Raw genomic sequence first — 17777 nt, 5'->3', positions numbered from 1 at the left:
AGGCTTTCAAATTCAGTCCCCTCTGTTTACAGATAAAAGAATTGAGGTTTACCCAAAGTTATGCAGTTTGTAAGTGACAGGACTGAAATTGAACCCAAATTTTAAAACACCAAATCCATATTCCATATTCCAAGGGTCCTTTCTCTGAGACTAAAGGACCTCTGAATAGGAGAGCTAAATAATTCATAGTTGCATATTTCAACCTTTTAGAATTATATTTTCAAATGTTTTTCTTCTCTCCCACCAAATAATCTATCCCAAACTGGCGGTCTAACAATACATTATGTTATGTTACTTTTTCATTGCCCATACTCTTTCCCCCCCCCCCCAAATTCTCTAGGCAATCACATTTGGAAAGACTACTATAGTATCCCCTTTTCACTTTCCAAGTTCATAATTATTTTGCAGGCCTCATGTGTTCAAAGATGTGTTACATTTGCTGCAGATAATCAGTGATTAGATGAGCAATTCTAATTAAGTTTTTTCCCCCCATTATTTGAAATTTCTACTAAAATATTCATATACTTTAACTGAGATACCCACCTGTCTAAAGCCTCATGGGAAGCATGTCGATTGAGCACCACTCTGCCATAGTTTTCATCTCTGCAGGTTAAAAGAAAATAGTTCATAGAAATAGTTACTACAGTGTTTGGTAAGTGTTTGGTAAATACAAAACAAAGGAGAAGGGAAAAAAGATCTCATAATTCTCTGGCAAAGATTCTTTCCTTTCACTTCGGGCAAAAGAAAACAAGCATCTATTTATTTTAACCAGTCACCACTTGACTGCACATGATGACATGAAAATAATTTGTCAGTACAAAGGGCAATTTTTCTAATGTGCCCCATGACATTTCCATGAAGTTCAACAATTGCGTCAATTTTTCATCAGGGTATGAGAACATAGGACTACCTACTTTTTTATTTATTTCAAATAGCTTTTAAATGTATAAGACTATCCCAATTTAGGTAGGCAGTTGATCTTATATGAGGATTAGTATGTGCTTGTTTGAAAAACCTGGTAAATTTCACTTCAGAAATTCAGACATTTTAATTTGAAATTATAGGGTTTTATATATGCTTATTTTGCAGATGAGGAAACTGAGGCCCAGAAAGGGTAAGTGATGTGCCTAAAATTCTTTTCCACAACAACAACAACAAAAGCTTGGGGGAAAATAAACAACAATAAATGTAATAAAGAAAATATCATTCAAAAGACAACATACATTTTAGGTCTCTGAAACTATAGTTTTTCTAATTAGAAGAGAACCTCTTGTTTACTACCCAAAAAAACAAATCTGTTTTACTTTATACAATGAGCTAGAAGGGAAACTAAGAAGCCTAGGCAATTTTAGAAAATGTCAAAACATGTAGTACAGTCTGTAGACACGAGCCAAGGCAGGAAGTTCGTACATGGAGCCGCTTGATATCAATCTAACCTGAAATACCACATTTTTTCCTAGCTTTGCTCCACTAAAGTTCCTTAGTACTGTGAAACTACACTTAATGAATGTAGAAAACAGGACTGTATTTATCAATTAATAAAAAGTTCTGATTAATGAGGTCCAAATAATATGAACAGCTACTCCTGCCAGCTACTCTGGAGGTGACTTTGCCTCTTTGAATTCACACCGATGCTTGGTTGATACCTTGCTCAACTTTCATGCTATGTTGTGCCATGAAGTTGAGAGGGAATGGCAGGAAGAAGGGAGGGCTCTCACCTGTAGAAGAAGAATCAAAAGCAGACCAGAAGCTGGCCCTCTAAAATTAAAAAAAGGGATTGCCAAAAACAATTTCTCCCTTAGCCCACATTGGCCCATGTCTATCTACTGTCCTGTACCTTGGTAAGGAAGTATACTTGGTAAACAAACAAACAAATAAACAAACAAAAACCACCATTCATTCTCTCCTGCTGTAGTCTTGAAATAAAAGTCCTTAATATTATTGGCATATGGGTAGATATATATTATAAAAATCCCACTTTGCCAGAATATTTAAAATGTCATATTAGATCAGAGCAATGGTCCACATTACCTCACATTTTGATTTTACAGTATCATTCTGCCTGTATTTATTTGGGAATTATTGTACCTCTCCCAAGAAATTAACTGTAAAAGATTAGAAATATTCCACATAAACCCCTACTTTCCTTTTACCAATAAGAAAGGCATTATGATGTAGTGGCAAGGAATGTTGCGTTTAGAGTCAAGGACCTCAGGTTGTTGAGACCTGGTTCTGTTATTTCAATCTAGATTAGTCATTTAATTTTTCTGGGCCTTAACTCCTCATTTGTTAAATGAGGGGTATAACCTAGATGACCTTTAAAGTCCCTTCTGGAAATTGAAGACCTTATAACCCTAAAATTTAATGGTACATATTAAGGTACAATTGAATTGGTAGATATATAAATCTACATCTCAGCAATGCAGGTAGCATTTACAATAAATTTCGAGCTAGTGTGTATGTATGTGTATACGTATATTCATCAATGTCCCATAGTTGAAAATAATGGTGTCTCAACAAAAGAGTTGTATGTTCCCAAATATATAATTAGCTAAACAGAAAATTCACAAACTTCTCTTGGAAAGACTGAAAAGAAAAAAGAAGTTTGGTTTCATTCTTACTGTAAGCTGTTTTAAAGGCAAGAATTATTTCATTTTTGGCTTTCTATCCTCAACATCTGGTATAGGATGGTATCTAACACATAGTAGACAGTAACTAAATGTTTATTGATTGGTTGGTTGCTGAATTGAATTTTTAAATAGAATATGTAATTTCACTATATGACAAAATTCTTGATGAAGAAATCCTTTTTTCTTTTTTTCTTTTTAATTAAAGCTTTTTTCGCCCAAAAAACATATGCATGGACAATTCTTCAACATTAGCCCTTGAAAAAACCTTGTGTTCCAATTCCCCCTTTCCCCCATGCCCTCCCTTAGATGGCAAATAGTTTAATACATGTTAAACATGGGAAGAAATCCTTTTAACCTTTTAGCCAAGGTAGATAATCATGATTGGAAACAGTTGTAGATAGTTGTATGATACATCAAGAGGTTTAAGAACTTTGCCAAAAGCTACATAGCCTGTAACTCTGAGGTTAGTTCCCTATCCTTTATCCAAATTTTTTTGATGTCATAGCTCTGATAGTATAATTTTTTAAGTGTATACCTCCTTCAATATGTCATTTACTAATTTTTAAATAATATATATAAATTACTCTACTAGTAATTGTGTATGTGATAAAACTTTAAAAAAGTTAAAGGACAAAATCAGGTGAAATAATATTTGATCCCAAAGAGCTAGTAGAGTCCCTTTAGTAGAGAAGTGACAGAGCCAGATCTACGCTTTAGGAAAATCCCTTCAGCAGCTGTGTGTAGGATGGATTGGCAAGGGGAGAAGCTTGAGGCAGGGAGATTAGCCAGAAAGCCATTTCACAGTCCAAAGCTAATGACAATGAACTAAGATAAAAGATGTATGAATAAAATGGGAGATATCTTATGGTGGGAGAAACTTGGCAATTGCTTTGACTTATGCAATGAGGGAAAATAATAGTTGAAGTGATTCTGAGTGACTAGAAGGAAAATGGGTCCCTTAGCAGAGATAGGGAAGTTCAAGGAAGAATGGAAGGTAATGAGTTGTATTTTTACATGATGCTAATAACACATCAAGTTCAACATGCCCAAGAGCACTGAGAGTTCACAAGCTCAATAGAAAGATTACAGGAATCTGAAAAGAGATCTAGAAGTAGTTTATAACATGACAGGTAAACCCTTGTAGGTTAATGACATCACTAATCAAAATAGTGTATAGAAAGAAGAGGAACAAAATAGGGTTGTGGATATGGATCATGATGAAGAAAATGATCAACAATTCCAAATACTTCAGGAAGATGCCAAGGGTAAGAACTGGAAAAAGATCATCAGAATTATCTATTAAGAGATTAGAAGTTTTAAAGAGATCAATTCCAGGTGAATGTAGCTCATTTGTTCCCTGTCAAATTAAATCAAACAAGTATTTATTTAGTTTATATTATGTGTCATGCTCTGTCTTAGTTTAAATAACATACTATTTGTTTAGGAGCTAGAAAATCAAGATTTTTCTAAATTTCAATTTAGTGAATAAACTTTGTCTGATAGACAACAGAACCTTACCATTTCTGATTAATGACCCATATACAATTAAGGTTCCCCATCCTCAAATTTATTTGCTTTGAAAATCTGATCCTGGGGCAGCTAGTTGATTTAGTGGATAGAGCATCAGCCCTGAAGTCAGGAGGACTTCAGTTAAAATCTGACCTCAGACACTTAACACTTCTTAGGTGTGTGACCCTAGGCAAGTCATTTAACCCCAATTGCCTCAACAAAAAAAAAAAAAAAAAGGAAGAAGAAAATCTGATCTCACTAATAGATATATATGTATGTGTATATATATGTGCTTATACACACATATATAAAATGTATATTTACAAACACACACACATGTATATACAAAAATACCAAAAACTATACTAAAATGTAGAATATTTAATAAACCCAATGACAAGGAAATTGCTCATTTTTCTAAATTCACATTAGCAATGCAATACAAAACAGAGAGCAGTGAAATTATAGTTCAAAGATGATTTCATATTCTAACTTACTATTTGTGTGGTCTTGTATAACTTCCTTAACACATGTGTGTCTGAAATTTTCTCATCTGTAAAGTGGAGATTTGTTGTGGTTCACTCATTTTAGTTATAGCTGACTCATCGTGACCCTATTTGGGGTTTTTTCTTGGCTAAGATATTGGACTCTATTTCCTTCTGCAGCTCATTTTACAGATGAGGAAATTGAGGCAAACAGGGTTAAGTACTTGCCCAGGGTCATCCAGTTATTTTGTGTCTGAGGCTGAATTTGAACTCAAGAGGATGAATCTTCCTGACTTGAGGTCTGATGCTGCATCCACTAGCTGGTCTTGAAATGTAGCTATTGGACTAAATAATCTGTAAAGCATTACATTCTATGATTCTTCCCCCATCTCCATCTTTCCCCTGTTTTCTCCTCCTTACTTTTCTTCTTCTGGGCGTTTCTTTATCCAGCTGCTGTCCTGTAAGAAAGTCCTTCGCTTGTTCACTTCATGAAAACCTTGTTGTCTCAGGGCAGTCCCCAGAGGAGTACTCTTCACATCTAATTAATTTAAACATAAAAATTTGCTTTACACAACAGATTAAAGCTGGGCTCTAGGATTTAAAACATGGAAAGAAATTGCAGTGGTGTATCAGATCACCCAGCGAGACTAAATACTAGATTGGCAAACTCAAGAATGTTCCAATCTTAAGATATGCCGACAAGAAAGAACAAATCCCACATCTCCATCATCAAAGATAACACAAAAATATTGCATAGATACCAATTAAAACCTAATGCCGAGAATACAGACCTGTGATCTTGGCACAAACACCAATGGTTTATTAACTTTGCTTTTCTCCCCCCAAGTGAACTCTTAAAAGCCAGAGGAGACATAAAATTTTGAACTAGAAGGGCAATGATCCAGTCTATCTCTTTTGTTCTGTAGATCAGTAAATGGGAGATTTGGTAATGTCTTGTTGTGTTCATTTAGATGCTAACACTGTATGTACAGTTCATGTTCTGATTTTATTTAAAAAAAAAAAAAAAAAAAAAAAGACAGCCCAAGAGAGGTTAATTTAATGTCATATAGATAATTAGTTTAGTGGCAGATCCAAGACTAGAGCCAGGAGTGTGTTCATAAATGTTTACCAACTAACTCTCAAAATTTAAAAAAAAAAAAAAAAAAAGATACATTACACTTCTAAAGTGTAATCTGCATTCTTAACATTTATTCTAACACTCTATTAGTTTACTAGGCAATCCACAAAATAAATCAAGCTTTGATTTGTAGTGTTCCTTGATTTTAGAAGTGTAAAGAGTATAAAGTGTGAAGGATTTGTTTTTAAAATAATAGTTCCTGGCAAAAGATTTAATAAAAGTTAGGATTTCTATGTACTTTTAAGATTGTAAAGTTATCTCATTTTATTCTAGCAACCATGTAAAATAAGTGTTACTGTCCCTACCTTGCAGATGAGGAAACTGAGGTCTTCCCATATAACTACTAAGTATCTGAGTGTAGGATCTGAATTCAGGACTTTCTGATTCCAAATACATCACTCAATCCACTACGTTGCCTAATATAAATTTTTTAAAATTATTTTGGAATATCTGAAATCTTCAGCCTTCCTTGTAGACAGAGTTCACACCAGTTTTTAATTTTTTTATTGTTTTGTGTCTATTAAAATGTGGGAGTGTGATTTAAAAGTAGGAATATCATTCTTTCTACTGCATTGCTTTTTGTTTCTTTTTATCTCCTAATTATTGAAATTATATTACATTTAATATGATTCCTATATAACTGCTATAATTGGAATGATTATTTCATTACTTTGTTGTTCAGTTGTTTTCAGTCATGTTTGATTCTCCACGACCCCATTCAAAACTATGTCATTCAAAGATCCAAAGAAAGAACTTCCCCAGTAGAATATTAGCTCTTTGAGAGTAAGAATTGTTTTTTGTTTTTTTTTTTTAACTATTGTATTCACAGCCCTAGCACAGTGCCTGGCTCATAGTAGGCAGTTGATATATGTTTGTCAATGGATAAATAGCTAGTTATGGAAGATTATTATTTATATTACCATTTCTAGGAGATGTTTTTCTCAAGGCAGTACTTGACATGTTGTCATCCAGTCAGGATCTAAAATAAAATGGTAAAACAAACGATAAGTCTATGGATTTAATTTAAGAACTGTTTATTGCTTCCCTCAAACCCTTGTGTTTATTTCTATGAATACATTTTAAGTCAAATTCAAACTCTGTAATCTACTGGAAAACAATGCATGAGTACATTTGGCTTTGGAGAGTGTAAGATCTAAGAGGTAGCTTGGAATATACCTAGCCTAACATTTTGACTTTACAGATGAGGAAAAGCTCAGAGAGAGAAAGTCTTACATTTGTCTTTCCCCTTTGCCTCTAGGATTAGATGTGAAATCTTCATCATGGGGCTTTAACACCATTTACAATCTGGCACCAAACAGGTACATTTCACTCCATTATTCCCCTTTTTTTCCCCAGTCATGTTCAATTCTTTTTGACATCATTTGGGGTTCTGTTGGGGTTTGCTTTTTTTGGCAAAAATACTAGAGGGGTCTGCCATTTCCTTCTTCAATTCATTTTGCAGATGAGGAAACTGAGGTAAGCAAAGTTAAGTAACTTGCCCAGGCTCACAAAGCTAGTGAGTACTTGAGGCTGGATTTGAACTCAGAAAGTTGAGTCTTGCTGACTCCACGCCCAGTGCTTTATCCATTGTACTACTTAGCTTCCCCATTACTTACCTAAGAACTCTCTATTCAGAGTGAATTGGACTATAAAATCTTTCTCTAACTCACCTTGAAAGCATTTCCTCACAAAGCATTTCTGATTCCTTCTTCAAGACTCACTTCCAGTGCTACCTCTGCCACAAGGCCTCTCCCCTGATCTGCCTAGAGGTAAATCTTCTTTTCCTTCAAATATTTCTAGGTCTGGATTTTATCTTTGCCTTCATCATTCTCAAAGTCATATTGAATTATTTTTGAGAGCAAGGACCCTATATATATACATCCTTTATTCAACTGTAAAAACAAATTGCATCAATAAGAAAATTGTATATATTCTGGTGTTAAGTCTTGATTTGTATCTCATACCCAAATTACTGAGAAGAAAAGTTAAAGGGGCCTCTTGGACAATAAAAGAGATCACCAAGTATTTTCTCTTGTCTAAAAGAGGACAAAAAAGATAAGGCAGTGAGCTAAAATAGATAGAGACCTGTCCTTACAGCTAGGAAGACCTGGATTCAAACACCTCTTCTGACTAAGCCATCTCATTCAACTCCTTTCTGAATAGGATGGCTGTTCAATGGTGAGCAAGTTACATATTCTTCAGCTCTCAATACAACTTTCTAAGACTGTCCATTGCAAAGCAGGTAGTCTTCATTTATAAAGTAAGTTTCCTCACTAACTAGTTCTCTTTACAAATAAAATTAAGATCTGGGCCTTATTCCATTACAAGGAAACTGATGAATATATCTTGTTGTTGCTACTGTTGTCAAATCATAACCCTATTTGGAGTTTTCTTGGCAAAAATGCTGGAGTGGTTTGCCATTTCCTTCTGCAGCTCATTTTACAGATGAGAAAACTGAGGCAAATAGGGCTAAGTGATTTACAGGATCGATTACATAGCTAGTAAGTTTCTGAGGCTGAATTTGAACTCAATTAATAGACATACAGAATCTGAATTTTTAAATAGTCAAGCCATAAGAAAACTGTTAATGCTAATCCTTTTACCTAGGAATATTGATGTTATTCTGCCTTTCTTTACATTTGATGGGAGATAATTGCTACCTAATCAGGAAAGTACATAAATGTCTGAACTCTTTGAGGGAACATTCCCACTGACCCTTAAACAGAGATGCCAATGTAACTAACAAAAGAATGTTTATCAAGCTGATAGTTAACTCCAGAGAGAAAAGCTAGTTCCCAATGAAGTGGTACAATTATTAAATGCATGCTACCTCTACTAGATGAAATAGGACTAAGATTTCTCTCTCAGAAAGTAACTAGACAGGGTAGAATAATTTGCAATATAAGATAGGAAGTTAACATGGCAAGCTTTAATATATAACATGATCAAAAGAAAAGAAGATGGTGACATCCTACTATAAACACGGACATGTACTAAGATCAGCATCTACTACTAAAATCAAACCCCAGGGGAGCCCGGGCAATTGTAGGAAGTAACAGTAGAAACTTCTGAACATCTTTACCATGCTAAACATCTACCAGCACGCTTCTGAATATGCAATGTGTTGAACAATACAATAAGTATTCAAAAACATCTCAGCTGGCTATGATAATGAGTCATATCTATTAAGACAAAAGTTAGAGAAAAATAATTAAAGCTTATAGAATCTTAGAGCAAGAAGGGATCTTACCAGTCCTTTCTGAAACATGATGATATATTAACAAGTGATTGTAAATACTCATTATTTGTATAGTTCCAGGGGTAATGAGATAACTACCTAACAACCTAACAAGTTTCTACATTTCATATTCGGGAAGAGCTCTAAAAACTAGGAAGTGATTCCTTACTCTTAGTAGAAATGTGTCTCCCTATAACTTCTATCCACTCAACCTACTTCTACCAATTAAAGACAAGCAGGTTATAGTTTCCCTTCCACATGTGACTTTCCCCATCACTGTTTTGACATATCGTGGGCTGTTATAAGAAATAAAATGAGAATTTTTAGCAAGTTTTGGGAAAGCCATAGATGATATGTGAAAGCCAGAAAAAGTTTAGAAATTCAGAAATATATAAAATATGTGGATATTATTACATGATATCCACATATTTTATCTTTTAATACCATAATAATACTTCTTTGGCATGAAGAGAAGGCCAAAAAATTTTACATGGATTTTCCCAAATCACAGCAGTGCTGTACCTCTAACTACTATGATGTAGAAGAAATAACTTTAATCTAATTTCTTTTCTGTCTTCTTCCTTCATGTATGATTGTATGATGTCATGTATTCTCCAGGATAAACTGCCCTGATTACTTCAATTAGTCCTTTTATGGTAGGTTATATGCTCTTACTCCTCTGGTTACTTACTACCTTGTTAATGTACCCTCCTAAAATGCAGAACTGAATGAAATATTCCAGATGTAGTCTGACCAAAGAAAAACACAAGGGTAACAGAACCATTTTTATTCTGGAAATTCTATTTGTACTCTTGCAACTAGGTCATCTCATTTTTACTATGTTACATACTATCATTGCAAATTGAATCCACTGTCTAAAAAACAACCCAAAACCCTAGGTCTTCTTTATATAAACAACTACCTGACTATTCAGTGCAGTTCTACAGTAGGATTACAATTTTCATTGTGTAAAAATACAGATTCTGTAGCTAGATAATAATTCAAATTTAAAAAGTCTGAATGGAAGGTCAATGTAAGTCAACAATATGCTATGATAACTAAATAATTTAACATTATCTAAAGTTCTCTTGGGAGAATGATAGTATAAGAAGGGGGGTGGGGGAAGGAATGATGTAACTTCCATTTTGTTTTCTGCCTGGTCAGGCCCTATCTAGAGAGATCTGTCCAATTTTTTAATGTTCATTTTTTATTTTTGAGAAGGACATTAACAAAGTAGTGTCTAGAGAAAGGCGCCAGCATGGTTCAGAGACCAAAGACCATCTTATTTGAAGATTGGTTTAAAGAACTGAAGTTGTTCAGCCTGTTTAACCTTCAAAGGGCCGCCAAATGGCAGAGGGAAATATATTTCCCCAAAACTTTTATCTATTCATCTATTTTTTAGGCCACAGAAGTCAGGGCTTAGACTAATAGGTAGAAATTGAAGAGAGACAGATTACTTTTAATATAAGCAAAAATTTCCTAACAAGTAGAATTGTCATAGATTGAAAGATGGAAGGGACCTTATAGATTTTTAAATAAACCTCTCTCATTTTACATATTCTGAGGTCCAGAAAAATTAAGTGGATTTCTCAACACTACTCAGCTAATAGTTTGAGGTAGGATTAGAACTCATATTTTTCTGCCCCCCTATTCTGGCTAGTTGCTTCCCCATCACTAGGAGGGGGAACTAAGGATATTGTACAATAATAAATGAACATGAGTACTGCTGAGATCACTTTCAATCTGAGGTCTTGTCAAATTTCTTGTACAGAGTCACAGGGCTAGATTAGAGATGAGAACCTTTGTCTTTTGACTAGAGGTCCACCACTTTACCCACAATACCAGGATTGGCTGTGCCTTCTCTATAAATCCTCAATTTCCCACTTTGTTTCACTGCACTGATTCCTTTATTCTCTCTGCAATTTAATCTCTCCTTCATTGTATTTTGCATTCTGTCAGAAATTCATGTTTATTTTTATTTTCCTAAATTCCCCTCTGCAAGCTTATTTGATTCAAACCCCAGTGGAAGTAAGCCAGAGAAAATATGGCCAACTGAAGAGTGATAAGAAGTGAGTAGTTACCTGCTTTTAAAGAGCCAGAAGGCATGGAAATCTTAAGCTTGGAAAATTATTATAATTTTAGCCATCTGTCTCCTCGAAAAGAGAATAAGAGTCTTTTATCACAGAAGCAAATATGCTTACCTGCATAGAGTATTTTTATTCTTAGGCAAGAAACAATTTTAAAATGTGTAGTAAATAAGAAAGCATTTACCTATTGACTAGATATTCAATGCCTCTCTCAGATCTTGGCAGTCTAAAGAAAACAAAAATTACTCCCAGCTTAGGAATTCTGTGTCAAATACATTTTGTTTAGCTCATCATGAATTCCTTCTGTTATCGGGCAAAAGAGTAAGAACAATGTAGACAACATTTTCAATTTAGTATTTTATTCATATTTCCACTAGAATCCATATTTATATGAAGAAACCTGAATTTTGAGCTTGAAACTCCTAGCTTTTACACTGGTATAGGGTCATAGAACTAGTCATAGTCACAGTCATAGATCAAGAACTAGTGAATTTGGAGGAGGGGGAATAAAAAATCAAGTCCATGAATTTTCTCAGATACAAACTATTCTGTTGCTGATAAAGACTTACAACATTTTTTTTTTTAAACCAAAGTGTGCTTATCACTTGTGGAGCAGGATTATATGGATTCAATGTCTGAAAAAGAGACTCCTTACAGTGTTGGCATCTTTCCACCCTTACTGCCAACTCTCAAGCATTTCCCACTTTCTATGGAACATTTACTTTCTTGCTTTTCCTCCAAACAACAGCTGAACTTGGCTGCTCTCTTTCCCTCATGTGCATAGGAAGGGAAAGATAGTACTAAGTAGATAGTACAGTAAAAGATGCTAAACTATATTTCAGAAAAATATAGGACATTGATTGAAAAACACCATATTGAGTGCTAAAAATGAGATGCCATATCTGGCATTTGAGAATCTCTAAGCAGCTGCTTACTTTTATCCAGATCACAAGTGCAAGCTCAAAAGAACAAGAACAGAGAGGAAACCAAAATGATGATGAAGACCATGATGGGGTATTGTATCAAGTGAAAAAGACTATATAAAGGTATGCACAGAGTATTGAACAGTGAAATGATACCTGGCAATTTTTTAAAAAGGAAGACATTTTATCATGCTAGAAAAAAATGTGGCAACTAATGAGTAGCATGCTTTCTATCATTTGAGTTAATATTCTATCTATCTTCATTCATCAAAAAGCCAAATATGAAGCAACAAATAATATTTATAGTTATCAATTCAAGCTCCAATTGGAGGGAAAGAATACCAGATTTTGAATCAAAAGATATGTATTGTGTGTAGAGCCAAGATGGCAGAGTAAAGAAAGCACTGGGCTGAATTCTCCTAACATTCCTCTCCAAATAACTTAAAATAACATCTCAAATCGAATTCTGGAATAGCAGAGCCAACAAAAGTTCCGAAGGAGACATTCTTTCAATCCAAGACAACACAAGAAGTCAGAAAGAGAGATGAATGACATAAGGAAAAAGGCTGATTCAGAGCCCACATGAATGAAACATAGGTGTAGGAATAGATGGTGGTGACAAAACCAGAAGCAGCTTTGGGATTTCTCAATCCATATATGATCAGGGGACTTGGCAACTGATGGAAAAGAGATTACAAAGTACCCCAGTGCTAGTACTGTATGCAAGACTATATGCTATTTTGCAACACCATTGCTTATACTAATTTTTGTATCATAATTCAAGGACAGAAAGTAACTCTTTTGTTCAAGAAAAATGAAAACTCTGAGGGACGATAGTTTGGCAACTTCATTATCTATATCCACTTCTAGTTCAAGGGAAAAGAGTTGTCAAGAGAGAGTGGAAGGCCTGAAGGGTGGTATCATTTCTGGCCCCAAAGGATAAGGGACCATAAGAAACAGTATCTTTTCTGGTTCCAAAGAAGAGTCCCTGAGAAACAGTACTATTTTAATCTTGTTGGATAAAAGTCAGAATGGAGACCAAGAGAGCAATGATCCCATCTCTCCCCAGATCACACCCTCTTGGGAGCATCTAAAACTTCCCACATCCTAAACTAGCTCTAAAAAGCCTAAAGCTTGAGACACTACCCTTCCCACCATGCCAGGAACAAAGTTCAACACTAACATAAAGTTCCAAATCAAGAAATAAATAGGGTGGGAAAATAAGCAAATAGGGGTGAAAAGAGAGCCAGGCCATAAAAAGCCACTATAGTGAGAAGAAAGATCAATTAAATCTAAACATTTACAAAGCCTCAAATAAATACATGAATTAAAAATAAGTCTAACAATAATTCCTGGAAAAGCAAAAACAATAATTATTTTGAAAATCAAATAAAAGTGATAGAAGAAAAATAGGTAAAGAAATGAAAGCAAAGGAAGGAACATGTGAAAAAATAATTAACAACTTGGTAAAAAAGAGGCACAAAAATATGGAAGAAGATACCTTAAAAAACAGAATTGGTGAAATGGAGAAGAAAAAAAAAAGGATACAAAAACACACTGCAGAATATAATTCCTTAAAATTTAGAATCATGTAGGTGGAAACTAATAATGCCATGAAACATCAAAAAACAATAAAACAAAGTCAAAAGAATAAAAAAAAAATATGAAAAACAACTGACCTGGAAAGTAGATCAATGAGAGATAATTTACAACTATTAGAATGTCTGAAAGCCATCATCAAAGAAAATATAGACATCACTTTTCAAAAAATTGTCAAGAAAAATTTCCCCTATATTCTGGATAGAACCAGAGGATTAGATAAAAGTTAAAAGAATACACCAATCACCTCCTGAAAAAGATTCCAAAATGAAAACTCTTGGGAATATTATAAACAAATTCTCAAACTCCCAAGTCAAAAAGAAGATACATCAAGCAGCCAGAAAAAGAAATCATTTACTGTGTAGCCACAGTCAAGATCACACAAGATTTAGCAGCTATCTCATGGTAGGAGCAGAGGGCTTGGACTATAATATACAGTCAAGATCACACAAGATTTAGCAGCTATCTCATTGTAGGAGCAGAGGGCTTGGACTATGATATACAGTCAAGATCACACAAGATCTAGCAGCTATGGCATTATAGGAGCAGAGGGCTTGGACTATGATATTCTGAAAGGCAAAAGACTTGGGATTACAATCAAGACTAATTTACCTAGCAAAACTGAGTATATTACTTCAAGGGGAAATGATATTTAATGAAATAGAGGACTCCCAATCATTCCTGATGAAAAGATCAAAGCTGAATAGAAAATTTAATTTTGAAACATAAGACTCAAAAGAAGTATAAAAAGGTAAACATAAAAGAGAAATCACAAGTGATTCAAGAAGATAAACTGTTTACCTTCCTATGTGCAAGGTGATACATGTATCTTCTAAAAACTTTATCATTATTAGAGCATTTAGAAGTAGTCTAAATAAAAAGAAAGTATGAGTCAATTATTGAGATGAAATAAAAATATGTATATGAGAAAGAGCTATGCCCTGGGAGAGGGTGGAAAAAAGAGAAAAAAAAAGGAGCAAATTATCACAATAGATGAAGAAAAAGCCTTTGACAAAGTACAATATCCATTCCTATTAAAAACCCTAGAAAGCATAGAAATCAATGGAGCCTTTCCTAAAATGTTAAGTTGCATTTATCTAAAACTATCAGCAAGGATTGTTGATAATGGGCATAAACTTGAATGAAACTTTCCCAATAAGATCAGGAGCAAAGCAAAAATTTTCATTATCACTACTATTATGTAATATTATACTAGAAATATAGCAATATCACTTAGAAAAAGAAACTGAAGTAATAAAAATAGGCAATGAAGAAACAAAATTATCATTTTTGCAGATAATATGATAACATACTTAGACAATCCTACAGAATCAACTAAAAACTAGTTGAAAACACTTCAGCAAAGTTGCAGGATATGAAATAAACCCACATGAATCATCAACATTTCTATATACTATTAGTAAAATTCAGCAGGAAGAGATAAAAAGAAAAATTACATTTAAAATAATTGCAGATAATATAAAATAATCGGGAGTCTATCTGCCAAGACAAACCCAGGGATTATATGAATACAATTACAAAATACTTTTCATACAAATAAATACACATCTAAACAATTAGAGAACTGCTCATGGGTAGACAGAACCAACATAATAAAAATCACAATTTTATTTAATTTGCTTATTCAGAGCCATATTAATCAGATTACCAAAAAATATTTTATAGAGATAGAAAAAGGTAATAACCAAATTTATCTAATGAAGCAAAACATCAAGAAGATCAAGAGATCATTTTTTTTTTTTTTTGGATGTTCAAGAAAGTGACCTAGCAATTTGAGACTTCAAAGTATATTACAAAGTGGTAATCATCCAAACAAGTTGGTACTGTGTAATAAATGGAGAAATAAAGAAAAGGGGGAAAAGACTTATTTATACAAAAATATTTATAGCATATCCTTTTGTGGTGGCAAAATATTGGAAAGTGTGGAGATGCCCATACATTGGATAATAGCTAAACAAATTGTGGTATATGGTTGCGATGGAAGACTATTGTGCTATGAGAAATGATGAGCAGGATGGTTCCAGAAAAACCTGGGAAGACTTCTGAATTTGTTTAAAATAGAATGAGCAGAACCAGGAGACATTGTACATAGCAATAACAAAACTGTAAAAATCTGTGAAAGACTTGTCTACAATCAAGGCAATTCCAAAAAAACCCATAATGAAAAATCCTATCCACCTTCAGAGAGAAAACTGATGGAATTTGAGTGCAGATTAAAGCATAATTTTTACCCTTTATTTTTTAAAATTGTGTTTGTATTTTCTTTTGCTAATATGCAAATAAATTTGGCATGGCCTCATATGTATATTCAAAATCAAAGTGCTTGCATTTTCAAGGAGGTCCTCCTCAAGGACAGGAGGAAAGAAGAGAATTTGGAACACAAAATTTTTAAAATGATTATTTAAAATTATTTCACGTGTTACTTGAGAAATATTTGACAAAATAAATAAAAATTTAAAAAGAAACATCCTCTCTAGCACTAACTGAATTATCACCTTTGATAATAAAGGAAACTCTAGACCCAAGTTCATTTGATGTGAAGTGGAGTGCATGCAATAGTTTTGGAAAAGAGATAAGATCTTTATCCTTTATTTTAACTTGATGTTTCTTTTGATTTTTGCTCTAAACAATTGATGATTTGATTATACACAGAAAGATGATTCTGAAATGACTACCACTCTTGGAAGCAGTTACTTTGTGCCTATTGAACCAGATTCAAAAATTATCCTTCTGTTTCATTTTTCTGATTTCATTTGATGCTTGCCACATTTAATATTTTCCATCATCTTGAAAAAGATTCACAATAGATAAAATTGACAGTTGAGACTACTAACTATTCTACAAGCCTTCAGATTCTTATTTCTTTTCCCTGACCTGTATTTTCTAATAATTTTCATTATCCTGTGTGATTCCATTTTCATGTGAAATCATGAAAAATGAAAATCATCAACCTTGAAGGTTCCTTCAAGGAAAAGGGTGTGAGGTCACTGGAATTTTCAGTAAGAGGCTAGATGGCTACTTGTCAAGGTTATTAAAGAAAAAATTATTGTATAGGTATGCTCTGAAGTTCCCTCCATCTTAGATATCCTGTAATTCTGGATTAATTTGGCCCCCCTTGCTGAGGTTTTACATATTATTTTTTTCTACTCCATCATCTTTTACAATGGATGATATCACAATAAACTACAGGTAACTTCATGATGGTCCTCTTGTTTATGTCTATAATAGACATTATATTGTCTATTATGACCAAGGCAAGATGACCAAGTGCCCCATGAAATGTTGCCTCTGGACCTAGAATGAAACCAACTTTGCCAATTCTTATAATCATCTCTCCCCAGAGAATTTACAAACTATCCATCCATAACTGTTTATGTCTTCTGGTTCAATAAATTCAAGTTATATAGCTCGAGGTATTTTGTTTTGGTTTTGTGTTTTGTTTTATTTTGTCTTGAGAGGGAGGAAGAAAGCTGATTTTGATGTTCATTGTGTTATCTTTCCCCCACAAGCTTTCTGTCTACATCCTAGAGTAATAATGATAAAAAATAAAAATGTTTTTGTTGTCAGTCAATGATCTTTGAGTGATTGGAAGAGAAATTGGGGGAGGGGGCATTGCCATAGAACTGAAGACATAAATTTATCTCTGCTTTTTAAAAGAACATGGGAGTGGAGCCTATAAATTATAGGCTGATGAACTTTGCTTAACATTTATACTGTATTACTAAAAAAAGTGTGTTAATATTTAGAAAGAAAAGTAATAAAAGTGAAAATAGCTTTATCAAGAACAAGTTATGCTGATTTTTCCCCTTTTACTCTTAGGATAAGTGCAGCTAGATGGTAGAATACAAGGCCTAGAATCAGGAAGACTTTCCTTTGTGCATCTGATATTTAAAAAAACAAATTTTGCTGATTTCTTTAGTTATTACATTATAATAATTTGTAGAAATATACCATCTCCCTCTATTTATCACCTCCCCTTTCCCAAAGAAAACATTTAAGCAATAAACCCAATATAATGAACTAACATATATAATATTCCCAACAAAACATTTGAGAAAATTTCTGATATCATCCTTGTGGACAAGATGAAGATGTGTGAATTAAATAAGAAAGCAAAGTTAGGTGAATTTAGAAGTAGCCAAAAGAC

The 17777-nt window shown here is 33.7% G+C and overlaps 1 protein-coding gene across 8 annotated transcripts in view; it reads right to left on the bottom strand.

Annotated features, from left to right (window-relative positions):
* SCEL (sciellin) overlaps positions 1 to 17777 on the bottom strand; it is a 154806-nt gene that overhangs the window by 106963 nt on the left and 30066 nt on the right. For all 8 annotated transcript variants that reach the window (XM_074299306.1, XM_074299305.1, XM_074299304.1 and 5 more), the window contains exons 2-4: positions 6683 to 6741; positions 5045 to 5162; positions 544 to 603 (exon numbers count right to left, since the gene is read on the bottom strand). In XM_074299306.1, the coding sequence (XP_074155407.1) occupies positions 544 to 603; positions 5045 to 5162; positions 6683 to 6722 (218 nt within the window). In that variant the 5' untranslated portion in view covers positions 6723 to 6741. The remainder of the gene's footprint in view (positions 1 to 543; positions 604 to 5044; positions 5163 to 6682; positions 6742 to 17777) is intronic.

The sequence above is a fragment of the Sminthopsis crassicaudata genome, chromosome 3 (genome assembly GCF_048593235.1).
Source record: "Sminthopsis crassicaudata isolate SCR6 chromosome 3, ASM4859323v1, whole genome shotgun sequence".
NCBI lineage: Eukaryota > Metazoa > Chordata > Mammalia > Dasyuromorphia > Dasyuridae > Sminthopsis > Sminthopsis crassicaudata.
The sequence above is the reverse complement of the archived record's forward strand: the minus strand, read 5'-3'. Positions and strand labels throughout refer to the sequence as shown.